General features: G+C 38.6%; 1 protein-coding gene across 1 annotated transcript; it reads left to right on the top strand.

The window, feature by feature from the left end:
* The first annotated feature begins 3,469 nt into the window (after positions 1 to 3,469).
* On the top strand, positions 3,470 to 22,219 carry LOC139115695 (uncharacterized). Its single transcript, XM_070678002.1, has 7 exons — positions 3,470 to 3,857; positions 7,138 to 7,737; positions 8,440 to 8,652; positions 9,281 to 9,369; positions 15,690 to 16,062; positions 16,282 to 18,698; positions 21,442 to 22,219. The coding sequence occupies exons 1-6, from the start codon at positions 3,548 to 3,550 to the stop codon at positions 17,337 to 17,339; spliced, it is 2,643 nt and encodes an 880-aa protein (XP_070534103.1). The 5' UTR covers positions 3,470 to 3,547; the 3' UTR covers positions 17,340 to 18,698; positions 21,442 to 22,219.
* The last annotated feature ends 24 nt before the right edge of the window (positions 22,220 to 22,243 follow it).

Genomic DNA, 22,243 nt, shown 5'->3' with positions numbered 1-22,243 from the left:
TCGAAGCAATTAACATAGTTCGGCAATGTAGGGTAGGCTGTCGAATGCAGTGAACGCGATGGCCTTTGGCAGCAAGTAAGGGAACCGTCAGTATTTACGACCTGGGGGTCATTCAAAACTTGAAAGCTGTAAGGGGGTGCTCAAAATGTTTTTTCTTTGTCTTACTCTGTCCTCAATGGCATAATGATGAGTTGACAATAAATATTTTACTCTGATACATATTAAATAAAAGGAAAATAAATACTTTACCAGAACAAATAAATATCAACTAGATGAAGCAAGGCAAAAAACTACAAGTACCTGCTACTACTAGCAATACTTATTATGAAAGAGAAGATAGTGACGATGAGAATGATATCGTTGGCACCAGCGACAGTAAAGATGAGGATCGACAGTGGTGATGATGATGTCACACAGTAGTTTTCTGCAGTCGTTACCAGAGGTGGAAGGAGAGGCTGGTCATGGAGAAATGTTCTCGACAGATATCACTATAAGTGCACAGGATCTAGGGCAAAACTGAACTGTTGTGAATCCATCCTTTATATTATCATAGGAATGTATATTTTAATTGACTTGAGTTCAACAACCATTTGGACATTTAACCATACCATAATGACATGCTACCCATCCAAATTTAACAATACTATATGGTCGGAGACTGGTTATTAGGTGAGCTTTTTATATGTACATATTGTTACATGGGCTCAGGTAAGCCAAAATTTCTGTTAGAGAGGGGGTTACTCAAAGTCATCATGGTTGGCTGGGGTGTGACTCAAAATTTCGGAGTTTCTAATGTAATTCCTCCGACCCCCAGGTTGTAAATAATGACGGCTCCCTAAACAGCTGTGAACGCCTGAGTCAGAACGATCGGGACCAGTATACGCACGGCTGTATCTCAGCGAAAATTTAGAAAAAAACAATGGAGCTACTGCTAAGAAATTTACAGACTCTTGGCTCTTGATGCATCAGTTTTTGAGCTTTTATACTGGTAAAAAGGCATTCTGAATACAGCGGTAAATTTCCTCCCAAACGCGAAAGGATAACACGCGGGCATTCTGCAATGGACGCTGTCAATTTACCTTGCTGCAGGCCCCACACCAATCTCGGCCCGGCCCCCGCTGCACTTGTACAGTCTACTACCTCCATGTAGTACAGCCTTAGAAGGACTAGTAGCCGCCCAAACACAAAAAACAACGTCGCAGTGTAAAGTCCGTATGTCAGAACCATGTATCATAAATTTTCAGAACCAGTGATGTTTAAAAGTTTTGTATTGATCACTTCATGTAGGTTATGTGAATGACTTTCTCATCGAGCTGCGTCTATAATTGTCCCGGGCATTGTCCATGCAAATTTGGGGCCTGCCTTAGCTCCTTCCGATCGTCTGTAGACTACAGCCAAAATCACAGTCCTAAGCAAATTGTACAGTTGTGAAAGTCAGATATATGTATCATGAATTTTATACAAAAATATGTAAACAACAGAATCAAACCAAGCGCTTAGTTTGCTGTCGGGCCGGGTGCGCAGGGGACGACTTTGCAGTGAGGCCGGGATCTCTCTTGTGTTCGAACTTCTACCATGCCTGGAGCTCCATCGCATCGCAGCTAGCCGATAATTGTACTACTGTAGTCCTTGTGAGGATTAGATACCCGTTACGTTCGATATTATTTGGAAATACTTTTAAATTTAATAAGTTAGACTTTTGTACTGCATTCAAGATATAATTTTTCCTTTCTGAGCGTTTTCAATTACGGCAACGATATGCAAAGTTGATAGGCTGTGTTGCCTGCAGCTTAGCCTGGCCGTACACAAAACTTCGTTTGAGTAGACGGAGCAGAATCAGTCCCGTCATTTATTTTCAACGAAATTTTCATTATACTCCATAATGGAAGAAACGACTAATTCAATGATTACAATGGTGAAGTGTTGAATTTTTATTCATATATGTTTTTCTCTCTCAATTCATTCAGCAAACTTGATCTCCATACCGTCGGTCACAACGAGCAATGCCTTGCATGAAGCTTACAATCGACTGCCTCCGTCGTTAGTTTAGCTGTTCAAGACGTTTGTTTGCATGGCTCATTATAGTCGGAACAATCTGTAAACACTTACATATTATATCTTTCCGGTATTTCACCAACTTTCGCGCGTTTTTAGCTGAGTCTCCAGTTTCGATGGACCAGACCTTTTCGAAGAGCGTATAGTTTCTACGGACGCCACAGTAAATCTTGCGTAGATGTGGTTGAGCATGCGCGGTGGTGTGATTACGTTTCGTTTCGTGTGTCAACAAAGCTGACTTCTGGTCCGGACAAGAAGTCATTTTTCACTCCTTTTACTGTTAATCGTGAGGCGGGCTGGGCATGCAAACCATGCGAGTCAGTATTAATTATGGTCTACTTTCATATACTGAGGATGTCATTTTAATCAAAAATATGAAAAAAATTGTTAAAAGTTACAAATACTGGGGCTTTAACATTAAGGCGCATAGAATTTGCAGAAATCCAGCTCTTGATAGGTACAGCATCATTATTTATAGTATTGTTTAAATCCTCTATGGATTTCCCTCGTGCAAGCAACGTCTGATCGTCTGCGTACATATGTAAATGAGAAGAAACTACAGATAATGATAAATCATTAATAAAAAGTGTGAATAAGAGCGGTCCTAAAATAGAGCCTTGTGGAACGCCCGCTTGAACGAGAGCTCTCTCAGACATACCGCCCATATAGCTAACAATTAAATGACGATGGGAAAGATAAGATTTAAACCAACTGAGAGCTTCATCACGTACACGATAAACTGACAATTTCTTCAAAAGAATTTTGTGGTCGATTACATCAAAAGCCTTTGAGAGGTCAAGCAAGAGTACGCCATTTAAGTATCCGTCATCACTATTACATAAAATATCATCTGTAAGGCGTAACAAAGCAGTTTGGCACGAGAAGTTTTTTCTAAAACCTGACTGGTTATCTAACAGCAAATCATTACATGACAAATAATCATACAGAGCAACGTGAACATGTTTCTCAAGTATTTTCGAAAGAGCTGGTAAGATAGAAATAGGACGATAATTCGCAAAGTCATTGACACTTCCTGATCCTTTGTACAATGGAACCACTCTGGCACATTTAAAGGCGTTCGGAAAAACAGACTGAACCAAACGTGACTGTGGGTGCACCCTAAAACTTTCTTGATCCGTCACACACGACTTTCTGCAATGCCATCAGTTTCCGTCTTTTCTAATTTTCAAGTCAACAATATTTTCAATGTCTTTTTTCAGACGATGCTGCAATCGCTATTTAAAGCTGCTATGACTCCTTTAAGAAAGTCTGTATGCATATATGACTGGGTGATACCACGGTTTTAGCGATAGAGTATAAACGGTAGTTTACATTTCTCGTATGGCTGAGCAATTGTCGATTCAATTACGGCCCAGGGTTCATCGTGTCAGATACAACGCCCTCATAAGATCAAACAGAGGTTACATTTTTATGTCACTCACTCAAGTGAAGTTCCACCTCACACCGTCAGTGTTATACTGGAGTCGACAAAATGACGGGGAAACACCATGCGATCGTCGTCTTTTCAAAGCTTCTGTCCTTTAAATCAGCACATGAAAGCGTTCATAGGTCTCTGCAAACGATTATCGACGAGGATGAGTGTCTTCAGAACAGAGTCGAGGTAATCGACTACAGCGAGTATCGGGGTCGGAGTCCATCTTTTCCTGTTTGTACCGTCACGGCAGTGGTCGTCATCGATGATAGACAGACTCTAACTCGGATCACGCCACACCGACGAGACCCAAATGTAGATCACTGGGACGAGCTTGAAATGCTGCAGAACACCATAACGAAACCGAAAGGTACATTTATAAATCGTATTATACTATATGTTAATGATCAGTCTGTATGGTCGTTATATCGCTTAGTTGTCTTTGTTTGAATTGTGTACTATATTGTACCAAAATTTATTCATGCCCTGGTTACAATACTATACAGTGGCCATTTCTGCGTTCCTAATTTTGACAGGGGGCCTACATCAGGTACATTTGCAGTGAGTCGGTGAGTCAAGTAGTGACTGCGATGAACATGACGTGTAAGCAGACCTAGCTAACGAATAATATGAATCGAGTGGGCGACAGGAAAAGAATGAATTTGTTGTTGGCCTATTATTATATTACCTACTTCAAGACAACTCAAAAATTATACGGTTTGCCACTTAAAGTTGACCTAGACGAACTCTTAGTCATCTCATCTCAAGGTGTGCCTCCATATACACATTCATATCTGTCTAGTACACCTTTTTAGCAAGACAGTCACAATGAACCATAACAACATGTAATGGACAAGTTGCATTGGCTGACTTCAAATTTAAAATTGTAACAGTCAACTCGACATTATGTTAACGAGAAGTGAGCCCGAGCGAATGAGAGGTACTGAGTAATAATAGATTTGAGTTCAATAATAGTCAACCGTCCAGGGCTGGAAATTGACCTTTCATACGTTAGTCAAAGGGGACCACCATCCAGTTATGAAAACTAGTAACCCCAAGAAAATATGCAGTTTTCTGTTTCCCCTTAGGTGTCTTATTTTATATCATACGATTATTGTATCTGAAAATTTATGAACAAACGAATATTTTAATTTGATCTCTCACGTGTAATTTAAATTTCAGCCAGTCAGGCAGGCAACACGGTCACAGTGCATTAGCGCACCTTTAAGTCAAAATTTTGTATAAAACTCCGGCACAAAATATTTTTTTTTATTTTAGCTAATCAGACAGTGTTAAAGAAATACGCGTCAAAATGCACAGCACCGTCCATATCCTTCCTATTTTCATCCACTTTGGCAACAGAAATATAGCGAATGACCAATTGATCATTATTGTTCGACTTTCATCAGGTTGAGATGTGATCACTTACCCTTTGTTTAGATAAATTTGCAAGCCAGCTTGGTGCCAACACCAACCATATCAATCTGTACCCTGCAGTTTCATTGCATGATACATCATAATAAGAAGTGGTAGTCCCACGAGACATCCATTTCGAGCAGTCATTATTTACGACCTAGGGGTCGGAGGAATTTTATCGGAAACTTAAATTTCGAGTAACCCCCCTGCCAACCATGATGAATTTGAGTACCCCGCTTTCTAACACAGACATTTTGACTACCCTCACTTAGAAAAGTTAAATACCAATACATGTATTTGAAAAATTTTCAAAAATACAGCAAAAGTAAAGACCTTTCAAATCCTGGTTTACCCTGCTAGATTATTATCAGTTGCCTCATAACGGTTAAAAAGGGTGACATCACCAAAATGAAATTCAAAGTGACAACAAAATATAAAAGCTCACGGTGTAACCAGTATCCAACTAGTTAGTATTGTTTAATTTGGATGGGTATCATGACGGGTTTCCAATAGGATATCTGACTGGACAGAATTTGAAGGTACGGTGGGGGGGGGAGAACCTGCGAAGGGCTGGGGGGTGTCCGAGGGGGTGTCCCTTATCCTGCTTAAAAAATTTTGAGAAATTTATATGCGATACGGTGCAGTCCGGTGCGATCTGAGAGGCGTTTTCAATTTGGCTTTTTACTAAGTAGAACTGATAGAACACCCCAAGAGAGGAGAGCACTAGAGAGGGTGTCCCCCTCTCTCATCGAAAATTTTGAGAATTGATGTGGGTAATGGTGCAGTCTGAGAGGTGTTTCAATTTATTTTGCATTCAGTAAAACTGTTTGAAAGTTAAAGTGAACATTAATATTTTTTATTACAATTTTTGCATGATCAGTATTTGAGTCATAATATTCAACAAGTAGCCTAAACAATGACAATACATTTTTTAAAAAGAATTCCCAGCAGAGATTGAAGACCAAAGAATATGCAGGAATAGAAAATCTGCGACTTTCTTGTGTCATTTGCAAAATCTTACATTTCTGTAAACGATATTAGAGGACCATCAGTCAGAGTCAGTATTTTAATCCACTCGTTATTTGTTTGTAACCTCGCCAGCCGTGCGATTTCTCCAGCTGCCAGCTTCTAATGAAAAGCCTGAATACCGTATGGTGAAATGTCAAAATTGTTATGGAACTGAAGTAAATTAAAGTACATATTTCTGTGATAATAAAGGGTGAATTCACAACAGTTCAGTTTTGTCCTAGATCCTTGGACTTGCCCCAAGTCTGTTCTGTTGGCATATAAATATCAAAACATATAACGAATTCAAGCACTAAACATAGCAGACCGTCGCACTAACCAGCAAGTAACTGCTGCCGAAAAAAGCTAGGCAACTTGGAGTTGGGGGTGGCAATCTATTAGATCCTGTGAAAAAATTGCCATCACAAATGTTATCTTAGAAGGCTGAGAGCAATACTCCGTGTTTGCATGTCCTTGACCTCGCGCTGGCTATTCCTAGATGGGAGACACAAGCTGAGTGCACCTGAGTAACAATCTTTGGTACCTTAAATACGATTTTGCCACCTAAGTGAGTCATAAAAGTCTCAGGCGGTCGACCATATTTTCAACATGGCGGACTTCTATGGCTAAAACACATAAGATTACAGAAGTAAAAGTAAAGATTTCGATTATTCAGGAATTTCATACCAGAAATGCCCGAGTAGGTGAAAAATGTATGACTTTAGCTAGTGTCACAAACCAAAAGAACTTTTGCTATGAAAGCTATTGCATTTGTGTGAAAAGTAGTTATCAGATCACTATCTCAAACTTTTGCTGTGGTGAGAAATCGGCTTTCTACCCACAATGCATTTGGATATTGAGCATTTTAACCCTTAGCACAAGACAAACGCTATTTAAAGTAGCGAGAATTACAAGGCAAGGGAAACTGCCCAAGTTTTGGTTTTGGTCACTCAAAACACTGCCCTATCATTTCTTAATTAATTGCGATTTTACATGACTACTATATTGTTGTACGTTTCCTCATCGTGGTGTAGTAGAAACTTACATTACAGGCAATTTCTTGATAGTATCAAGAACCAAACTGCCACACCTTTCGGACTGACATCTTATCATAACCATTTAGAGAATGATGACTCTTAGGGACAGTGTACAGTCTTCTTTGTTAAGTTTACATGTATGAAATATTATCACTGCACTTATTTCCAAATCCTCATTTTTGTTGATATCAGGTTCTATCCTAGTGGTCATTTATGGTGACGAACACTCCAAGCATTTAAGTAAGGAATTTGTATCAGAAAAGTGGAAGATGGTATGGAAGTTCACCGATGAACTAGCTTTTTCACTGGCGAGAAAGAGTCGCTGTTTTAGTGTATGGAAAGACTTCAACGAAGGTCAACGTACAGAAATAGCAAGATATATCCAACTGTTACCGTTGTTTCCTGTATATAAAGAGAAGACAAGATTGGCTGTTTTGACTGAGGGTGTCAGCTACACGATACACGACGATTACCTCGCTTACCATCCCCTACTGTCACCTGAAATTCAAGTAAAAGAACGTCGCAGTGATGGTCTCTCCGTTCACTCAGTGTTCGACTTAACTTTTGATTCACATTCAGAAAGATGCGAACGTATAGAAGTCAACCACAAACACTGTGATGACATATCTGAACTACTACAACAGACCTCTTCAGAGACCCAGGCAGATAAGAAGATGACGGATATGCCACCATGTGATGTGTGTGTTGTTATGTGTCAGGTTTCGTACTATTGCAAGAATGAGACCAACACAAATGACAAAAATTTGAGAGACGCAGTTGCAAAAATATTCCGTAAGAGATTGTTCATTAAATTCCCATCACCATACATGAACTAAAGATGGACGATCGATCTAGTCCATAGTGTTGCGATATCTTCAAAAATCGTAGATTTTCCTTGCGTGCGTGGTGAAAATATTTGACGAATATTTGGGTGACATCGTGAAAAACTTGGCAGATGATGCAAAGTGAAACTTTTATGACATATTTTTGATTGTTCAGAATATATGTTTAACGAAGTTCGTCTGAAGAAAATGACAACTATTAAATTCGTAGGGCCGGTGTTTTTATTTTGCCCTAATAGGTAGCTATATGCAAGGTTTAATGAAATACGAGGTATTCGTTTCGTAATTATCAATGAAATCCAATCAAAGTAGTACATACGACGGTTGTAGTTCATCTTGTCCGTATTCTCCAACTTTTGAATTCCGGTCAGGGACAAAGGAAACTTAAAGTTATATACAGTTATTAGCGTCTAATCCCTGAAAGCTTTGCGAGACCCGGTGTAATTATTTCACTTTTTCATATGACATGTGATTATCATCCGACCCCGACCCCGATCTGAAAATTTACAATATAAACACTCTCTCTCTCTCTCTCTCTCTCTCTCTCTCTCTCTCTCTCTCTCTCTCTCTCTCTCTCTCTCTCTCTCTCTCTCTCTCTCTCTCTCTCTCTCTCTCTCTCTCTCTCTCTCTCTCTCTCATAAATTTCTAGCAGATTTGAATCCATCAAATATGTGCTGTCGCCTGATGCCAGTGTTCAATGACAGAAATATAGACAACTTTATGGACATCTTCATTCCTTCCTTAAAACGGTCGATTCAAAATACGACATGGCAGAAAGAAAAATTACAGTGTCTCGACACGCTGTCGATGAGAGACCTGCAAATGATATATGGGCTGAATAGATGCTATACAACAAATTCTCTTGGTAAGCAAGTATTTTATTCTCGGCAAATTTGAAATAGCTAGCGTATTTATAGTTTAATCGAAGCTTTACTAACGAGGGACAGACTTTCAGAACATACAGTTCAAGAGCAACGTGCAGTTCCATGTAAAATAATTGTAGGACAATCGTAGAATGAAATGTTTTAATGACTTCTCATCGGAATATTCCAATATACCTCTGATGTCTCAATCATCATATATGTTACAAAGAAATCATATTCGTATAGTTAAAGCGCAATTACACAGACAGAAAATTAAAATTTCTACAAGAACATAGAATGATATGGACGCACTTGCAAGAGCACATAGGATGCATAGGTGGCGCGACCAATTTTCTAAAATCCTTCCAATGAAACTTCGGAAGATGTGTATTTAGGTTAATCCTCCAACTTTTAGAACGCTTGAGCAAGAAAACCTTAATTATCAAGGTTGTTTGTGTTATGTATTTTCATTCTACTACGATGTATTTTCCTTTTACTACGTTGAACGAGCAGGTATGATTTTCAAAATCAAGGTGACCTGTTCTCTGTGGTTTTTTGTCGACCACGGGGACAGTGAACACCCACATGATTCAAATCTGGGCTGAATTTCAAGATCTCATTATTCCCCAGATTGCATATCCAACATGTGTTGTGGTCAATGTATAGCTTTGCTTGGAGAGGTCAGTGAGAAACACAGAACGCTTCAACTCTTTGAAAAGGTAAAGTGTGATGCAGACTAAAGCTAAGTATTCGATCTAGAATTGTATGCAAACATTTAGAACACACCGACAGACACACAGACACACACAGACACACACACAGACACGTGCTGTCATGGCATTTTGACAAAAAGGTTACCCGATAAATCCAGATATGAAAACATAGAAGGCATGTCCAACGAAATTTCGGGTCGCTAAAGCTTAGCTATTGCCAAGAATTGAATGTGGGCCCACGCCGGCCAGTTTTATCCTACTACTAGTAAATGCTTACGAAGTTTGAATGGATATAGCTTTCTTTGAATGGATATAGCAGCTGATCATAGAGAACTGATGAAAGGACAATGACACAGTGTCGTCACATTCAACATTTTTATTTTAAGGTAAAGTGCGAACGTAAAAAAATACTATTTCATAGTGTCAATATTGAAATTACCACGCGGTTCAAAATCGTGCGTTGATGTATTGTTATCGTGTGCGATCAAACTCAGAAACTACCGCTTGCCTTACTCATTCAAAATTACAGAAAAATGTCAAACCTTTACTTCGGTATCAAAATAACAATAAAGCCATAATTTAACTGTATATTTCAGAGTTTTTGTAGATTATTATACAACTACGCTGTCAAAATGAAAATTACACGAACAAATGACCGCTTGTGTCAAAATCAAACGCTCCGATGTGATCGTTTTAAACAATCTGCGGCATTTTTAGGCCAACCATATTTCGATGTGGAAATCACAGAAAGACATGATACATTATGTCTAAATTGCATTTTGTTACGGATTTCAGACCTAAGGAAATGACGTTTTCAACCATTTTTTACATAAATCGCTGCGAATTTGTGAACGAATTTGAAAATTTAAATTGCGCGAGGTGCGCAATCCGTGGCATTTTTAGGCCAACCATATTTCGATGTGGAAATCAGAGAAAGACATGATAAATTATGTCTAAATTGCATTTTGTCACAGATTTCAGACCCAAGGAAATGGCGTTTACAAGCTAATTTTACATTAACCGCTGCGATTTTGTGAACGAATTCGAAAATTTAAATTGCGCGAGGTGCGCGAATCCGTGGCATTATTAGGCCAACCGAATTTGAATGTCGAAATCGAAGAAGGAATTCTGAAATATCGTCATATTTCTTTCTGTGATTGTCGTTTTAGAGTTGGCATTTCCAACATCGGATTTTACATGTAACGCCGTGCATTACGCGGCCAGCTTATATATGATGATGATATTAGAGAACGAAACGCGTATTAGCTCGAAATCCAGCACATATGCAATGTTCGCACGAAACAAGTGAGAAGATGTAAAGACCATCGCTTTGCAATATGCTAGGAATAAATCGAATATCGAAATTTGGTGTAGAGCAGGAAGTTAATTCGTTTGTCATTGTTTCATTTGTAAAGGTGGAGCCTCCTTTTAAAAGGGCGCGAAGCGGTGGTTGCGTTCACTGTGTAAGTGGACACCAAATAGGCAACACGCGGGCACAAGCTCCAGAAACTGCCACTTTTTAGTTTGTTCCGGCCGCAATAGGGCAGAAAACTGCCAAGCAGTCAGCGCGATGCTGCTGCCGATCGAATTCTGTGGTTATATTCAAATTCTAACGCGACTGGAAGATGATTTTTAGGAAATTCAAGCGTTGGTGTTGGGAAATCAATGACCATTGGCGATTTGAACGGACTGTCAATCAAACGCTGACCTTGTATAAACTCTGTTTGCAGGATTAGCAAAAGAAGCCAAAAGGTTGAGATCAGTTTGTGTAATTAATGGTATAGAAATCAAACATCATACTGGCCAAGTGTTTGACTGGGAGGAGAACTCCACTAATGCGAGAACCTGGGATTGAAAATTGCGGCTTTAAATGTTGACCTTGACCTGGCGTCGCAAGTCGGACGGCTATGCCAAACATAATAAGTTTCACATTAAATGAAAATTTCAGTCAGGCATATTTAATTACAAACGAGTTACTCTGCTTTGTTTCCGAAAGACTGCACATGGTCACCATGCTCTCCCCACCCCCACCCCCAACCCCCCGCATCCCAATAGAGCTGTTTATTGAGTTGCGTTTGCCAGAGTGGACAAAGTTTCAGGGTAACTACTGTTCGGCTAGATGCGTTCCTTATTCAGAATAAAATAATTGATAGGGGTTTAAAAACACGTAATTAATTTGCAGTTCTCTACAGCTCGATATTTTTTCATACTTTCTTTTTTCACTTTTCCCTGGATCAACTTGAAGAAGTGGCTTTATGTAACTATCATCGACTGACAGCCGTTCTAGATCCATAGCTGTCCTTGTGCCAGACTTTCAGATCAGCCTCAGGCTGAGTTAACAGCGGTTCAGCATAGACACTAACTTTGCAGTTTTATCAGAAAGTATCACAAGGGCACGAAGGAGCGCGCTTTTTACATGTAGACACCAGCTATTGAGGAAACTGTTGACAGTATAGGCGCGGATGGATGTTTTGTCTAAAATGTAACAGTCTCAGTGAGACGGGATTATCACTTAAATGTAACATTGTCGGGTCCAAACCAATATCTAAAATCGCATATCCGAAATAAGAGGCAGTGTATCAAATTGCAATATTCGATTTTGTTTCACGCATAAGACAGAACACGTCGCACAAGAGCAACTACTTCATGCGCAATATTGCTAGTCAACACTCGTAAATATCAATTTAAAGCCGATTCCACACAAATGTTTTTCTCTTTCAAAACTAGAAAGATGCCTGGCCGCCAAATGTATCGCGCACCTCGCGCAATTTAAATTTTCGAATTTGTTCACAAAATCGCAACGGTTTATGTAAAATTAGCTTGTAAACGTCATTTCCTTGGGTCTGAAATCTGTGACAAAATGCAATTTAGACATAATTTATCATGTCTTTCTCTGATTTCCACATCGAAATATGGTTGGCCTAATAATGCCACGGATTTGAATACATTTGAATACGGATTTGATACATTTGGCGGACAGGCATCTTTCTAGTTTTGAAAGAGAAAAACATTTGTGTGGAATCGGCTTTAAATTGATGTTTACGAGTGTTGACTAGCAATATTGCGCATGAAGTATTGTGCGACGTGTTCTGTCTTATGCGTGAAACAAAATCGAATATTGCAATTTGATACACTGCCCCTTATTTCGGATATGCGATTTTCGATATTGGTTTGGACCCGACAATGTTACATTTTTAGTGATAATCCCGTCTCACTCAGACTGATACATTTTAGACAAAACATCCGTCCGCGCCTACAATGTCAACGGTTTCCTCAATAACTGACCCCTAAAAGCGCGCTTCTTCCTGCCGTTATGATACTTTCTCATAAAACGGTAGTGTCTATGCTGCGACGCTGTTACTCGGCCTGAGGCTGATCTGAAAGTCTGGCACAAGGACAGCTATGGATCTAGAACAGCTGTCAGTCGATGATAGTTACATAAAGGCACTTCTTGATCCTGGGAAAAGTGAAAAAAAGAAAGCAAGAAAATACATCGGGCTCTAGAGAACTGCAAATCAACTACATGTCTATCAACCCCATCAATTAATTATTTTATTCTGAATAAGGAACGCATCTAGCAGAAAAGTAGTTACCCTGAAACTTTGTCTACTCTGGCACACGCAACTAATTAACAGCTCTATTTGGATGGGAGGGGGGCTGGAGGGTGCTGGTGACCGTGTACCGTCTCTGTTTCGGAAACAAAGCAAAGTAACTCGTTTGTAATTAAATATGCCTGACTGAAATGTTCATTTAATGTAAAGCTTATTACGTTTGGCATAGCAGTCCGACTTGTGACTCCAGGTCAAGGTCAACAATAAAATGAAAATTGACAAATGAAATTTCCTGTTGTACACCAAATTTCGATATTCGATTTATGCAAAGCATATTGTAAAACGCTGGTCTTTGCATCGTCTCACTTATTTCATGTTAACAATGCAGAGGTGCTGGATTTCGGGCCAATACGCGTTTAGTTCTCTAATATCATCATCAAATATAAGCTGGCTGTCGCTTTAATATACCAAATATGGCTTGTAATTGATGGCGAGATAAAAACGTGAGTCGTCCGTACACATTTCAACAGGTTGATGGTCACGATATAGCTTGTAGGTTTCGATCGGACATATGGCTTTCTTGTCCACGGCGAACATCTTGGGCGAATACGGACGATTGATGGCATATTGTCCGGAGCGGGTTTTGTTTTCGCGTTCATTAAATTCAACGTACTCTCTGCCCGAAGCTGTAACGTTTAATTTGATATCTCCCCTCAGCAATATCTTGTTTTCATCTGATGCTCGAAATCCCAATAGTTTGGTATTATTCCACCACGCTGTAAACATAAGCGATTCTGGTGAATGGTTACAGAGCACCCCTTTTCGCGCATTATCAAGATTTCATTGTCCGTTCGCTGGCACCGGATTTGTGACCTTTACCGTTTGCTTTCAGATCAGATCGTTTGGCTCGAATCGTCTCCTGAGATTTCGCAAATACTGCATCCCGACATATGGAAAATTTGTACCCGTTCTCCGATAAATACCTGTCGATGCCCCGTTGATAAGTTGTCAAAGTATTCGGTTCATATTCTGTCCAATCGCTTTGTCTCGCTCCAATGAAGAACTTTGACAGGTACAAATCCAAAGTTTCAGGTGACAAATTGAAAAATTCGGCATCAAAACCATCCTCCGTTGTTGCCAGAACCTTCATCAGTTGCCTAACTGCATTATTTGTTGTTTTGATGGTGTTCAATTTGCGCTGGTTGGTTATGAATGCATCAATTTCGCCCTGGGACACGGCAACGTAACGCTCGGTTGACGACATCGCTCGTATTGTCCAAAATTTTTCGGGGCAGACGATCATGTCCTCATTTTGGCGCCATTGAAATATGAAAGATACGAACAAAAATCGGTGCCAATATTTGCTCATTTTATTTCCTTCTCGGTGCTCTTGACCATTGCATTTCCAAATGCTTCACAACCCCCGTCATTTTCTTATGAGAATTTTTCTGATAAAACAGGTGTTCGTTGATAGGTTTAAATAGTTCCGACCATATACCCCTACTTCTGACGTCAGAAGTAGGGGTATACGGAAATTCTGTAAACGGTATTACCATACTGTGGTGTCATACTATAGGAATGACTGGGTCTATGTATGTGATATATATATATATATATATATATATATGTATATATGTATTCACAGACACATAGAAAAAAAACACATCTGAATACACATACATACATACATACATACATACATACATACATACATACATACATACATACATACATACATACATACATACATACATACATACATACATACATACATACATACATACATACATACATACATACATACATACATACATACATGCGTACATACATACATACATACATACATACATACATACATACATACATACGTGTATGTATGTATGTGTGTGTGATTTATTTTAAGATAACATCCGAGTTCAGAAATGACGAACATACTAATAAACTGGCGTTTTAATATAGCGCGATTTCCCCTGGATATATGAAATATGTATTTATCGGTGTTGCAAATGTTGTGTCATTTGTTCATTACCCAGTCTTCTTGGCTGCCTTCAGGTTGATGAATGGCACAGATTCACAGATTGTTCCGCGTTTTAATAATCCTTTCCATTCTTCCACATATAAAGCATTGTACCGACAACGTAACAGTAATGTGAACATGCAAAAGTTGTCTCGTGGTGTAATAAGTGAATATATATCATACCTGTATATTTAGGTTGCAGATAAAGTGACTTTTTATAATCAATGTATTTCATGCATGATATCTATATGCATCACTTAAACATAGCTGCTACTTATAAAGTTTACGATATTCATTGTTAACAAGCATGTTTCAACTTTCATCAATCGCCAACTTACCCTAGATACAGTATTTACATCGGTCGTAGAGGTCCTTGGCAACCTTTGAACAGAGTTCCGACGACCACCCCCTTTCAGACGTGAAAATCGTGGTACATTTTCGATATCGCACAATGGAAACATATGTGAGCTCTTATCTTGAGACAATTTCCTTTTATAACGTTTTACGCTAGAATTTTAGTATACTGCTAATATATATTAGCAATAATCAACCAGCCTAGCAATGGGTACACAACCCAGTTTTGACCACTTCACTCAATATGTATTCGCTATCGCTAGTGCATATATTTCGTGTACTAGTCAAAATCTCGTGGTATACCATCGCTCAGTGTGGTTTATTGATTAAAAAGTACACATAGGATACATAATTCCAGATGTAGGAGATTCTAATACATTCCAATAATTATTTTCTTAATGCAGAACCTGGGGCCATTCAATAAAGAGGAGGTTACAGCGGGTCAAAGTCAGGCAGTGACCGCGACGCCGTACGCCATTTACCGCGGGTACAAGCTAATAATTCTTGACTTCACTGTCGAAGAAAATAGACACGAGCATAAATACGACGAGAATTTACTTCAGCAAATATCAGGTGGCAAAGTTTATGGATCCAAGAAAAAGCCTTCAATTGGAAGCTTTGTGCAAAAGAAATTTCCTTTCTTTGGAAACTTTTCGCAAAGCAAATGGCTGTCAACTAGAAACTGTGCTGAGATTCAAGCAATCGTCTACGTAAGGCATCATGGAAGCGAATGTGACGAGTCATTACGAACCATTCTAGGAGAGTTCAGAAGGAAAGGTAAAATTAACTCATTTTGACGCCGAAAACAATTTCTCACCATTCATTTTTACTTTGATGATTAACTTAAAATACGATAGCGAATGTTTGTTCATCATTATAAACTCTTACTTTTACGGTAGTTGTATATTTGAAGGAAATGGTCAATACAATTTATGTAATCATAAAAGTTTGTACTTACCAATATACCTCTTGCTATATATATCGTTTTTCTTACAGCAGTTCAAATTCCAATTTTCCTATTTTATGAGTCTTCCGACCAATGTGGGAACTTGGCCGATGGGATATGTACAGATGAGGCAAAAAGCAACGTAGACAACAAAGAACAGCCTACAGAAAATGTAGCTGCTACAAGTGCAGGTGAAGCAGACGGCTGTACAGACAACAAAGAACAGCCGACAGAGAAAGTGGCTGATACAAGTGCAGGTGAAGCAGACGGCAACGCAGACAACAAAGAAGGGCCGACAGAGAATGTGGCTGCTACAATTGCAGGTGAAGCAGATGGCAACGCAGACAACAAAGAAGAGTCGACAGATAAAGTGGCTGCTACACGTGCAGGTGAAGCAGACGGCAACGCAGACAACAAAGAAGGGCCGACAGAGAAAGTGGCTGCTACGAGTGCAGGTGAAGCAAACGGCTGCACAGACAACAAAAAACAGCCTACAGAAAATGTAGTCGCTGCAAGTGCAGGTGAAGCAGACGGCAACGCAGACAACAAAGAAGGGCCGACAGAGAAAGTGGCTGCTACACGTGCAGGTGAAGCAGACGGCAACGCAGACAACAAAGAAGGGCCGACAGAGAAAGTGGCTGCTACAAGTGTAGGTGAAGCAGACGACTGTACAGACGAAAAAGAACAGCCTACAGAAAATGTAGCTGCTACACGTGCAGGTGAAGCAGACGGCAACGTAGACAAAAAAGAACGGCCGACAGAGAAAGTGGCTGCTACAAGTGCAGGTGAAGCAGACGGCAACGTAGACAAAAAAGAACGGCCGACAGGAAAAGTGGCTGCTACAAGTGCAGGTGAAGCAGACAACGCAGATAACAAAGAACAGCCGACGGAGAAAGTGGCTGATACACCTGTAGGTCATGTTAACGCAGATGATAACACGCAGCCAACGGAAAAAGTGTTTGCTGACGATTATAATAATTATTATGACTTTGTGTCGATGAATTTTACTTTCGTGTTACATGACGACCCCAAGTCTGATGAAAACTTGAGGACTTTATATGAAGTTCTTAACCTCTCGAAAAATTTCTTTGACAGTCATCGTACATAGAATGATTATAAAGTCGTGCTGAGATTTGAATCTGCTCACGTCTCCCTCTTTCCCCTCTATTGTGATTGAAAAGAACAACCTTGCTGACTTGATTGAAGCAATATATTGCAAATTGAGTTTTTCAACAATGGCAAGCCAAAGAGATTGGTTTTAATTTTATAGACTAAAACTAGACTTTGTAGAGTTTGAAAGTGAAAACTAATCAAGTGAATGCGACAAAGTAAAATATCAGTGGCTATCTTTTCTGACCGTGAAGTAGCGGGGTTATCATCGATAGATTCAGAAGTCTTTGACTCTGGAAGTAACTTGCTACCAATATAGCGTTAACAAAATACTTGCGCAGATGCACTTCCCAGACAGTTCACACCACACAAGCCCAGATGCCACGCTCTGTACAACTCACTGAGGAAGGCACAGAATCTTAGTCAAACAATAAGTGACATTAATGCATTAAACTTGCTGAAATGATTTTATTGTAAACAATTATCTACTTTAACCAAGTCTTCTTATACCTTCATTGTAACATTTAAAAAAGCTAAATTGTAATTTGTGCCAAGCAGATAGGTTTTATTTTAAGATTATCTTCACCCTGCTAGTAAAGTATCATTGTCAGAAGGTTTCTGATGCAAGTAAGTGGTCGTGAAGCAGTTTTTAAATATCTGTTTCTTCGTTGACTTCATGGATATTTTAATCGTGAACAAAACCAGAGATTGTTTTTTTTTGAGAAAGCACTATAATATTACGCCAGCTAAGTATAAAGATATAATCGTAGTTACCGTTCAGTTGGTTGGCTTTTATATTCAAGCGTTAGTTGTAAGATTATTTGACGAGGCATACGTGATGAGCGTCAAACACCAAAAATTGATAAATTTGATATATAATTTAACAGAATAGCGACGAAACAGACAAACAAACAGACAGGCACAAAGTTTCAGTGTCAAGTGTATAGTGCTTGCTCCACTTGGATATGTGAGGACCCGAATGTCGATATTTTAAGATCACGCACTGCCTCACATAAATGCAATTCAAGGCAGATATTAACACAAATGCTTTTCTATCGTCTTAAGGCGATGACTGAAATCTCACAAAAGGTTAAAGCTTGTGCTTCCCCCCCCCACCAAGTACGCATGGGAACAGTTACATTATTATGTTTATAAATTCATAGCCAAAACTACATTTCTTAGTTGATGCCGTGAGGTTTTGAACGTGCAAGCATGGAAGTCTTTTGTATAAAAAAGTTTAGGTTCTGCCATTGCAGAAACTATCTGCCTTCTAATAAGTGCTAAAATGATGAAGTGTCTTGAAATATGTTTACCTTATTATCATACAAATAGTCCGTTGATAATGGTCTTCGTAAGAGTTCAGTTCAGTTCAGGTGCACACATATGTGCACGTTTATTGCTTTTCAAGGCCTCCAGCCCATAAGCAAGGGGGTACAACAAAGAAATACAGGTGAGAAGTATACATACAGTGTTAAGTCATACAGTACAGTACAGTAAATACACTAGTTTCTCGTGAAAAAAAAGGAAAAAGAAAATCAATTCATAGTACTGAAAAAATCGTACTGAAAACTAAACTATGGCATTTCAGTATTTTTCATAACTGATTCTCTGAGTTTGAAAGCTTTATATACAAAGTTACATAGTGATAAGTTCATTGATGGATCCTTGTCACTCATAATTCTCAAAAACATTTGGAAGTGAGGATGGTTAATATCTTCTCGTGGAAAATATTGCTTTCTCAAATTCGCATATACAGGACACACAAGTAGAAAATGATACTCATCTTCTACATATTTGCCAGAGCATACCTTACAATGCCTTGCTGAAATATCTATGTTCTGATGCCTTCCTTCCTCTATCGCGAGAGGAAGAACAGAACATCGAAAGCAAGTAAAGACCTTCCGAACATTTCGTGTACAATTTGAATAGAGATACATTTCAGGTTCAAGGAGAGACTTGTACTGTGAATAAGTACGTAGTTTGCTTTTTGATGAACAGTAACCTTTCCATTGCTGTTTCAAAATATCTGCAATTCGTGTTTCAAATGTTAAAAAGAACAACTGTTTGTCACCTATCTCTTGAGATATCCATACATGGCCAAATCCATACGAAAATAGAATATGTTTGACTGACGTTGCCCATGTGTGTCGACCTAAACGGTCAAGATTGCACAGCATTAAATACGCTTGCCTAGGGAGTCTCCCTTGTGGCATTTCAGTGAGTTTTACCCAGTAACGGATACATCGTTTTAAGGTGTGAAAAAAGACTGGCAAACGCCCACACTCTCCAACTACAGCTTCATTGTCTGTACTATTAGGTACACCCGATAGCTTTTTACACCATGCTCGTTGAACTTTTTCAATGATGTCGTAAAATTGAAATCCCCATATCTCTGATCCATAACAAAGAATTGGTAAGATCATAGCATCAAATAACTTAAATGACATTCAAATGAAATGTATTCCAGTTTCCACCTGGCCACTTACAATAAATTCAGTGCCTTGTTAGCTTGTTGGCTAATGTATGTACAGCTTTAGACCAGGTGTTACGTGTAGAGAGTAGAACACCAAGGAAGATATTTGTAATACGATACAATATTGATTTCTATATTCCCAAAGTGCCATTTTTCCCTAAGAGCTTTATGGCCACCTTTGCAAAAAATAACAATTTTTGTCTTTTCCAGGTTAACTTTCATGCGCCATTTGGTACAATATTTATGAAGAATGTCAATTAAGAACTGTAAGTTTCGTACAGAATCAGAAAAAATTACAATATCATCTGCATACAGTAAGGAGAAAAGATCGAAAATATCTTGAGTTAACTGAATGCCCATTTGACCTGACTCCATAAACATGGAGTTTAATTCTTCGATGAATAGGCTGAACAATAAAGGGCTAAGAACACACCCCTGTCGTACACCAGCTGGACAATTAAAATATTCTGAAGTTAAAGTGCCAGCTCTGACACAAGACTTAATGTTATTGTACATGGAGTGAAGAATATTGAACATATTTCCCTTGACACCCAGAGTCATCAATTTGTACAATAAAGTGAATGGTTTACTCTATCAAATGCCTTTGAAAAATCTACGAATAAACAGTAAAACTTACCACGTCTGATACTTAAATACTTTTGGATTATAGCATGTAAAACAAAAACATTATCGACAGTACTGTGATTCTTTCTAAAGCCGGCTTGACAGTCTGAATAACATTTGTTGCGTTCGACCACTTAGTGAGTCTTTCATTTAAAATGGCTGTAAACATCTTACCCAGTGAGTTTAATAGGGAAATACCCCTATAATTATTCATATCACTTTTATCCCCCTTTTTGAGGAGGGGGATTACAATAGCAACGGACCATTCTGAAGGAAATATACCAGAGTTAAAAATGTAATTAAAAAGTTCTACGAGTACAGGAAGTAATATTTCTGAAGCATATTGATAAAATTCATTTGGGATTCCATCTGGACCTGGCGCTTTGCCAGTCTTCAACTTTTTCAAACACTGTAACACTTCAATATCAGAGATGGGATCATTCAGAATACTGCTAATGTCGTCAGTATCATTATCAACACCATAATCGTAAGTATCATTATTTTCACTAATAAACTGATCTATAGCTTCTTGTACAGTTGTAAGAAAATCCAAGTCTCCTGTTTCTAAATCATTACATTCCTTATACAATTCACTGAAATAACTGTACCATGACTGAATATTGATCTGGTCGGCACTATTGCCTTTACATTTCAATAAAGATTTCAAAATTGCCCAAAAATCACTAGAATTATTAATGGTAGCCTCATGAATCCTTTTTCGAATAGAATCCTGAAAGCGTTTCTTTGAAAGTTTACATGTCTGCTTAAAATGATTTCTAGCCACCTTATAGTGATTTAATGATTCTACAGTGGAATTATGCCTGAATAACTTTAGTTTGTCATGCGCACAACGCTTTGCTTTTTCACATGAGGAGTCAAACCAAGATGGTTGTTTTAACTGGTGAGTATTACGTGTTTTGTACTGTTGGCGGCCATCGACACCTGCTGTCTTAAGAGCGTCATTTAATTGAGATTGAGAGAGATTGAGATATCGTCTTCGTAGGAGAGGATTATGATATGCGCAGATATTACCATCGATATGTTTTGAAACGATATGAATATCGGATTAAACGAAACATATACTATATTATACTATACCACATTAAGTAGATGTTTTAAGTAGAAAAGTTACAAAGAAACACGCCATAATACTGTGTTTACACGAATTCCTTGGGTATGAAATTTTTGCGTCGAGCATGCATCTTAGTCACAGTATGTGTTACAAATTTTGTCTCTGTAAGCCCAAGGAGTTTGTTACGTTGATTCCCACCATACCACTCACCCTTTTCATAGCTCACAGTCAGTTAGATAAATAACAAAAACGCTGTGCATTTACGCACAAAGTTAAATAGGTTACACTGTGTACAGTGTCATTACAGAATTCCAGGGGTTGCCTGAATATGTGTTTGATCTTGTCCTTCTGGGGGCGAAATGTAAACAAAGTAAGCTTTTAAGAAATCGTATTTCCATTTTAATCATAAGTACAAAAGTCAAATATTAAGGAATACGTTTTAAAAACATATGAATACTAATGCTTGTGTCAAACATATTCTCAGAAAGCTCTGTTTTCATTATTTCTTCTCTGTGTTAATTTCTTTTTTAAGTATGTAATTTAAACTTGTCTACCGTTGTTTGAATATTTGTAAAGTCTGCAGTGGCCAATGGGGAGCTAATATTGTTTGATTGATTTGTAGAAGGATGGCAATTTATGCCAAGTTAATGTCTTGTATTCTTGTTTGTAGATGTAACACGTGTGCCCCAATACGTACTTTACACATGGCTGTTATATTGTTTGGGTTGAAAAA

This window comes from Ptychodera flava, chromosome 17 (assembly GCF_041260155.1).
Source record: "Ptychodera flava strain L36383 chromosome 17, AS_Pfla_20210202, whole genome shotgun sequence".
Taxonomy (NCBI): Eukaryota; Metazoa; Hemichordata; class Enteropneusta; family Ptychoderidae; genus Ptychodera; species Ptychodera flava.
The sequence above is the reverse complement of the archived record's forward strand: the minus strand, read 5'-3'. Positions and strand labels throughout refer to the sequence as shown.

What these genes read in the sequence shown, in the direction of transcription:
- LOC139115695 (XM_070678002.1), top strand. Translation starts at nt 3,548, where the DNA reads ATGACGGGGAAACACCATGCGATCGTCGTCTTTTCAAAGCTTCTGTCC. An exon ending in CTATACAACAAATTCTCTTG is followed by an intron (nt 8,653 to 9,280) that starts GTAAGCAAGTAT and finishes ATTATTCCCCAG; the next exon opens with ATTGCATATCCAACATGTGT. An exon ending in AGGAGAGTTCAGAAGGAAAG is followed by an intron (nt 16,063 to 16,281) that starts GTAAAATTAACT and finishes TTTTTCTTACAG; the next exon opens with CAGTTCAAATTCCAATTTTC.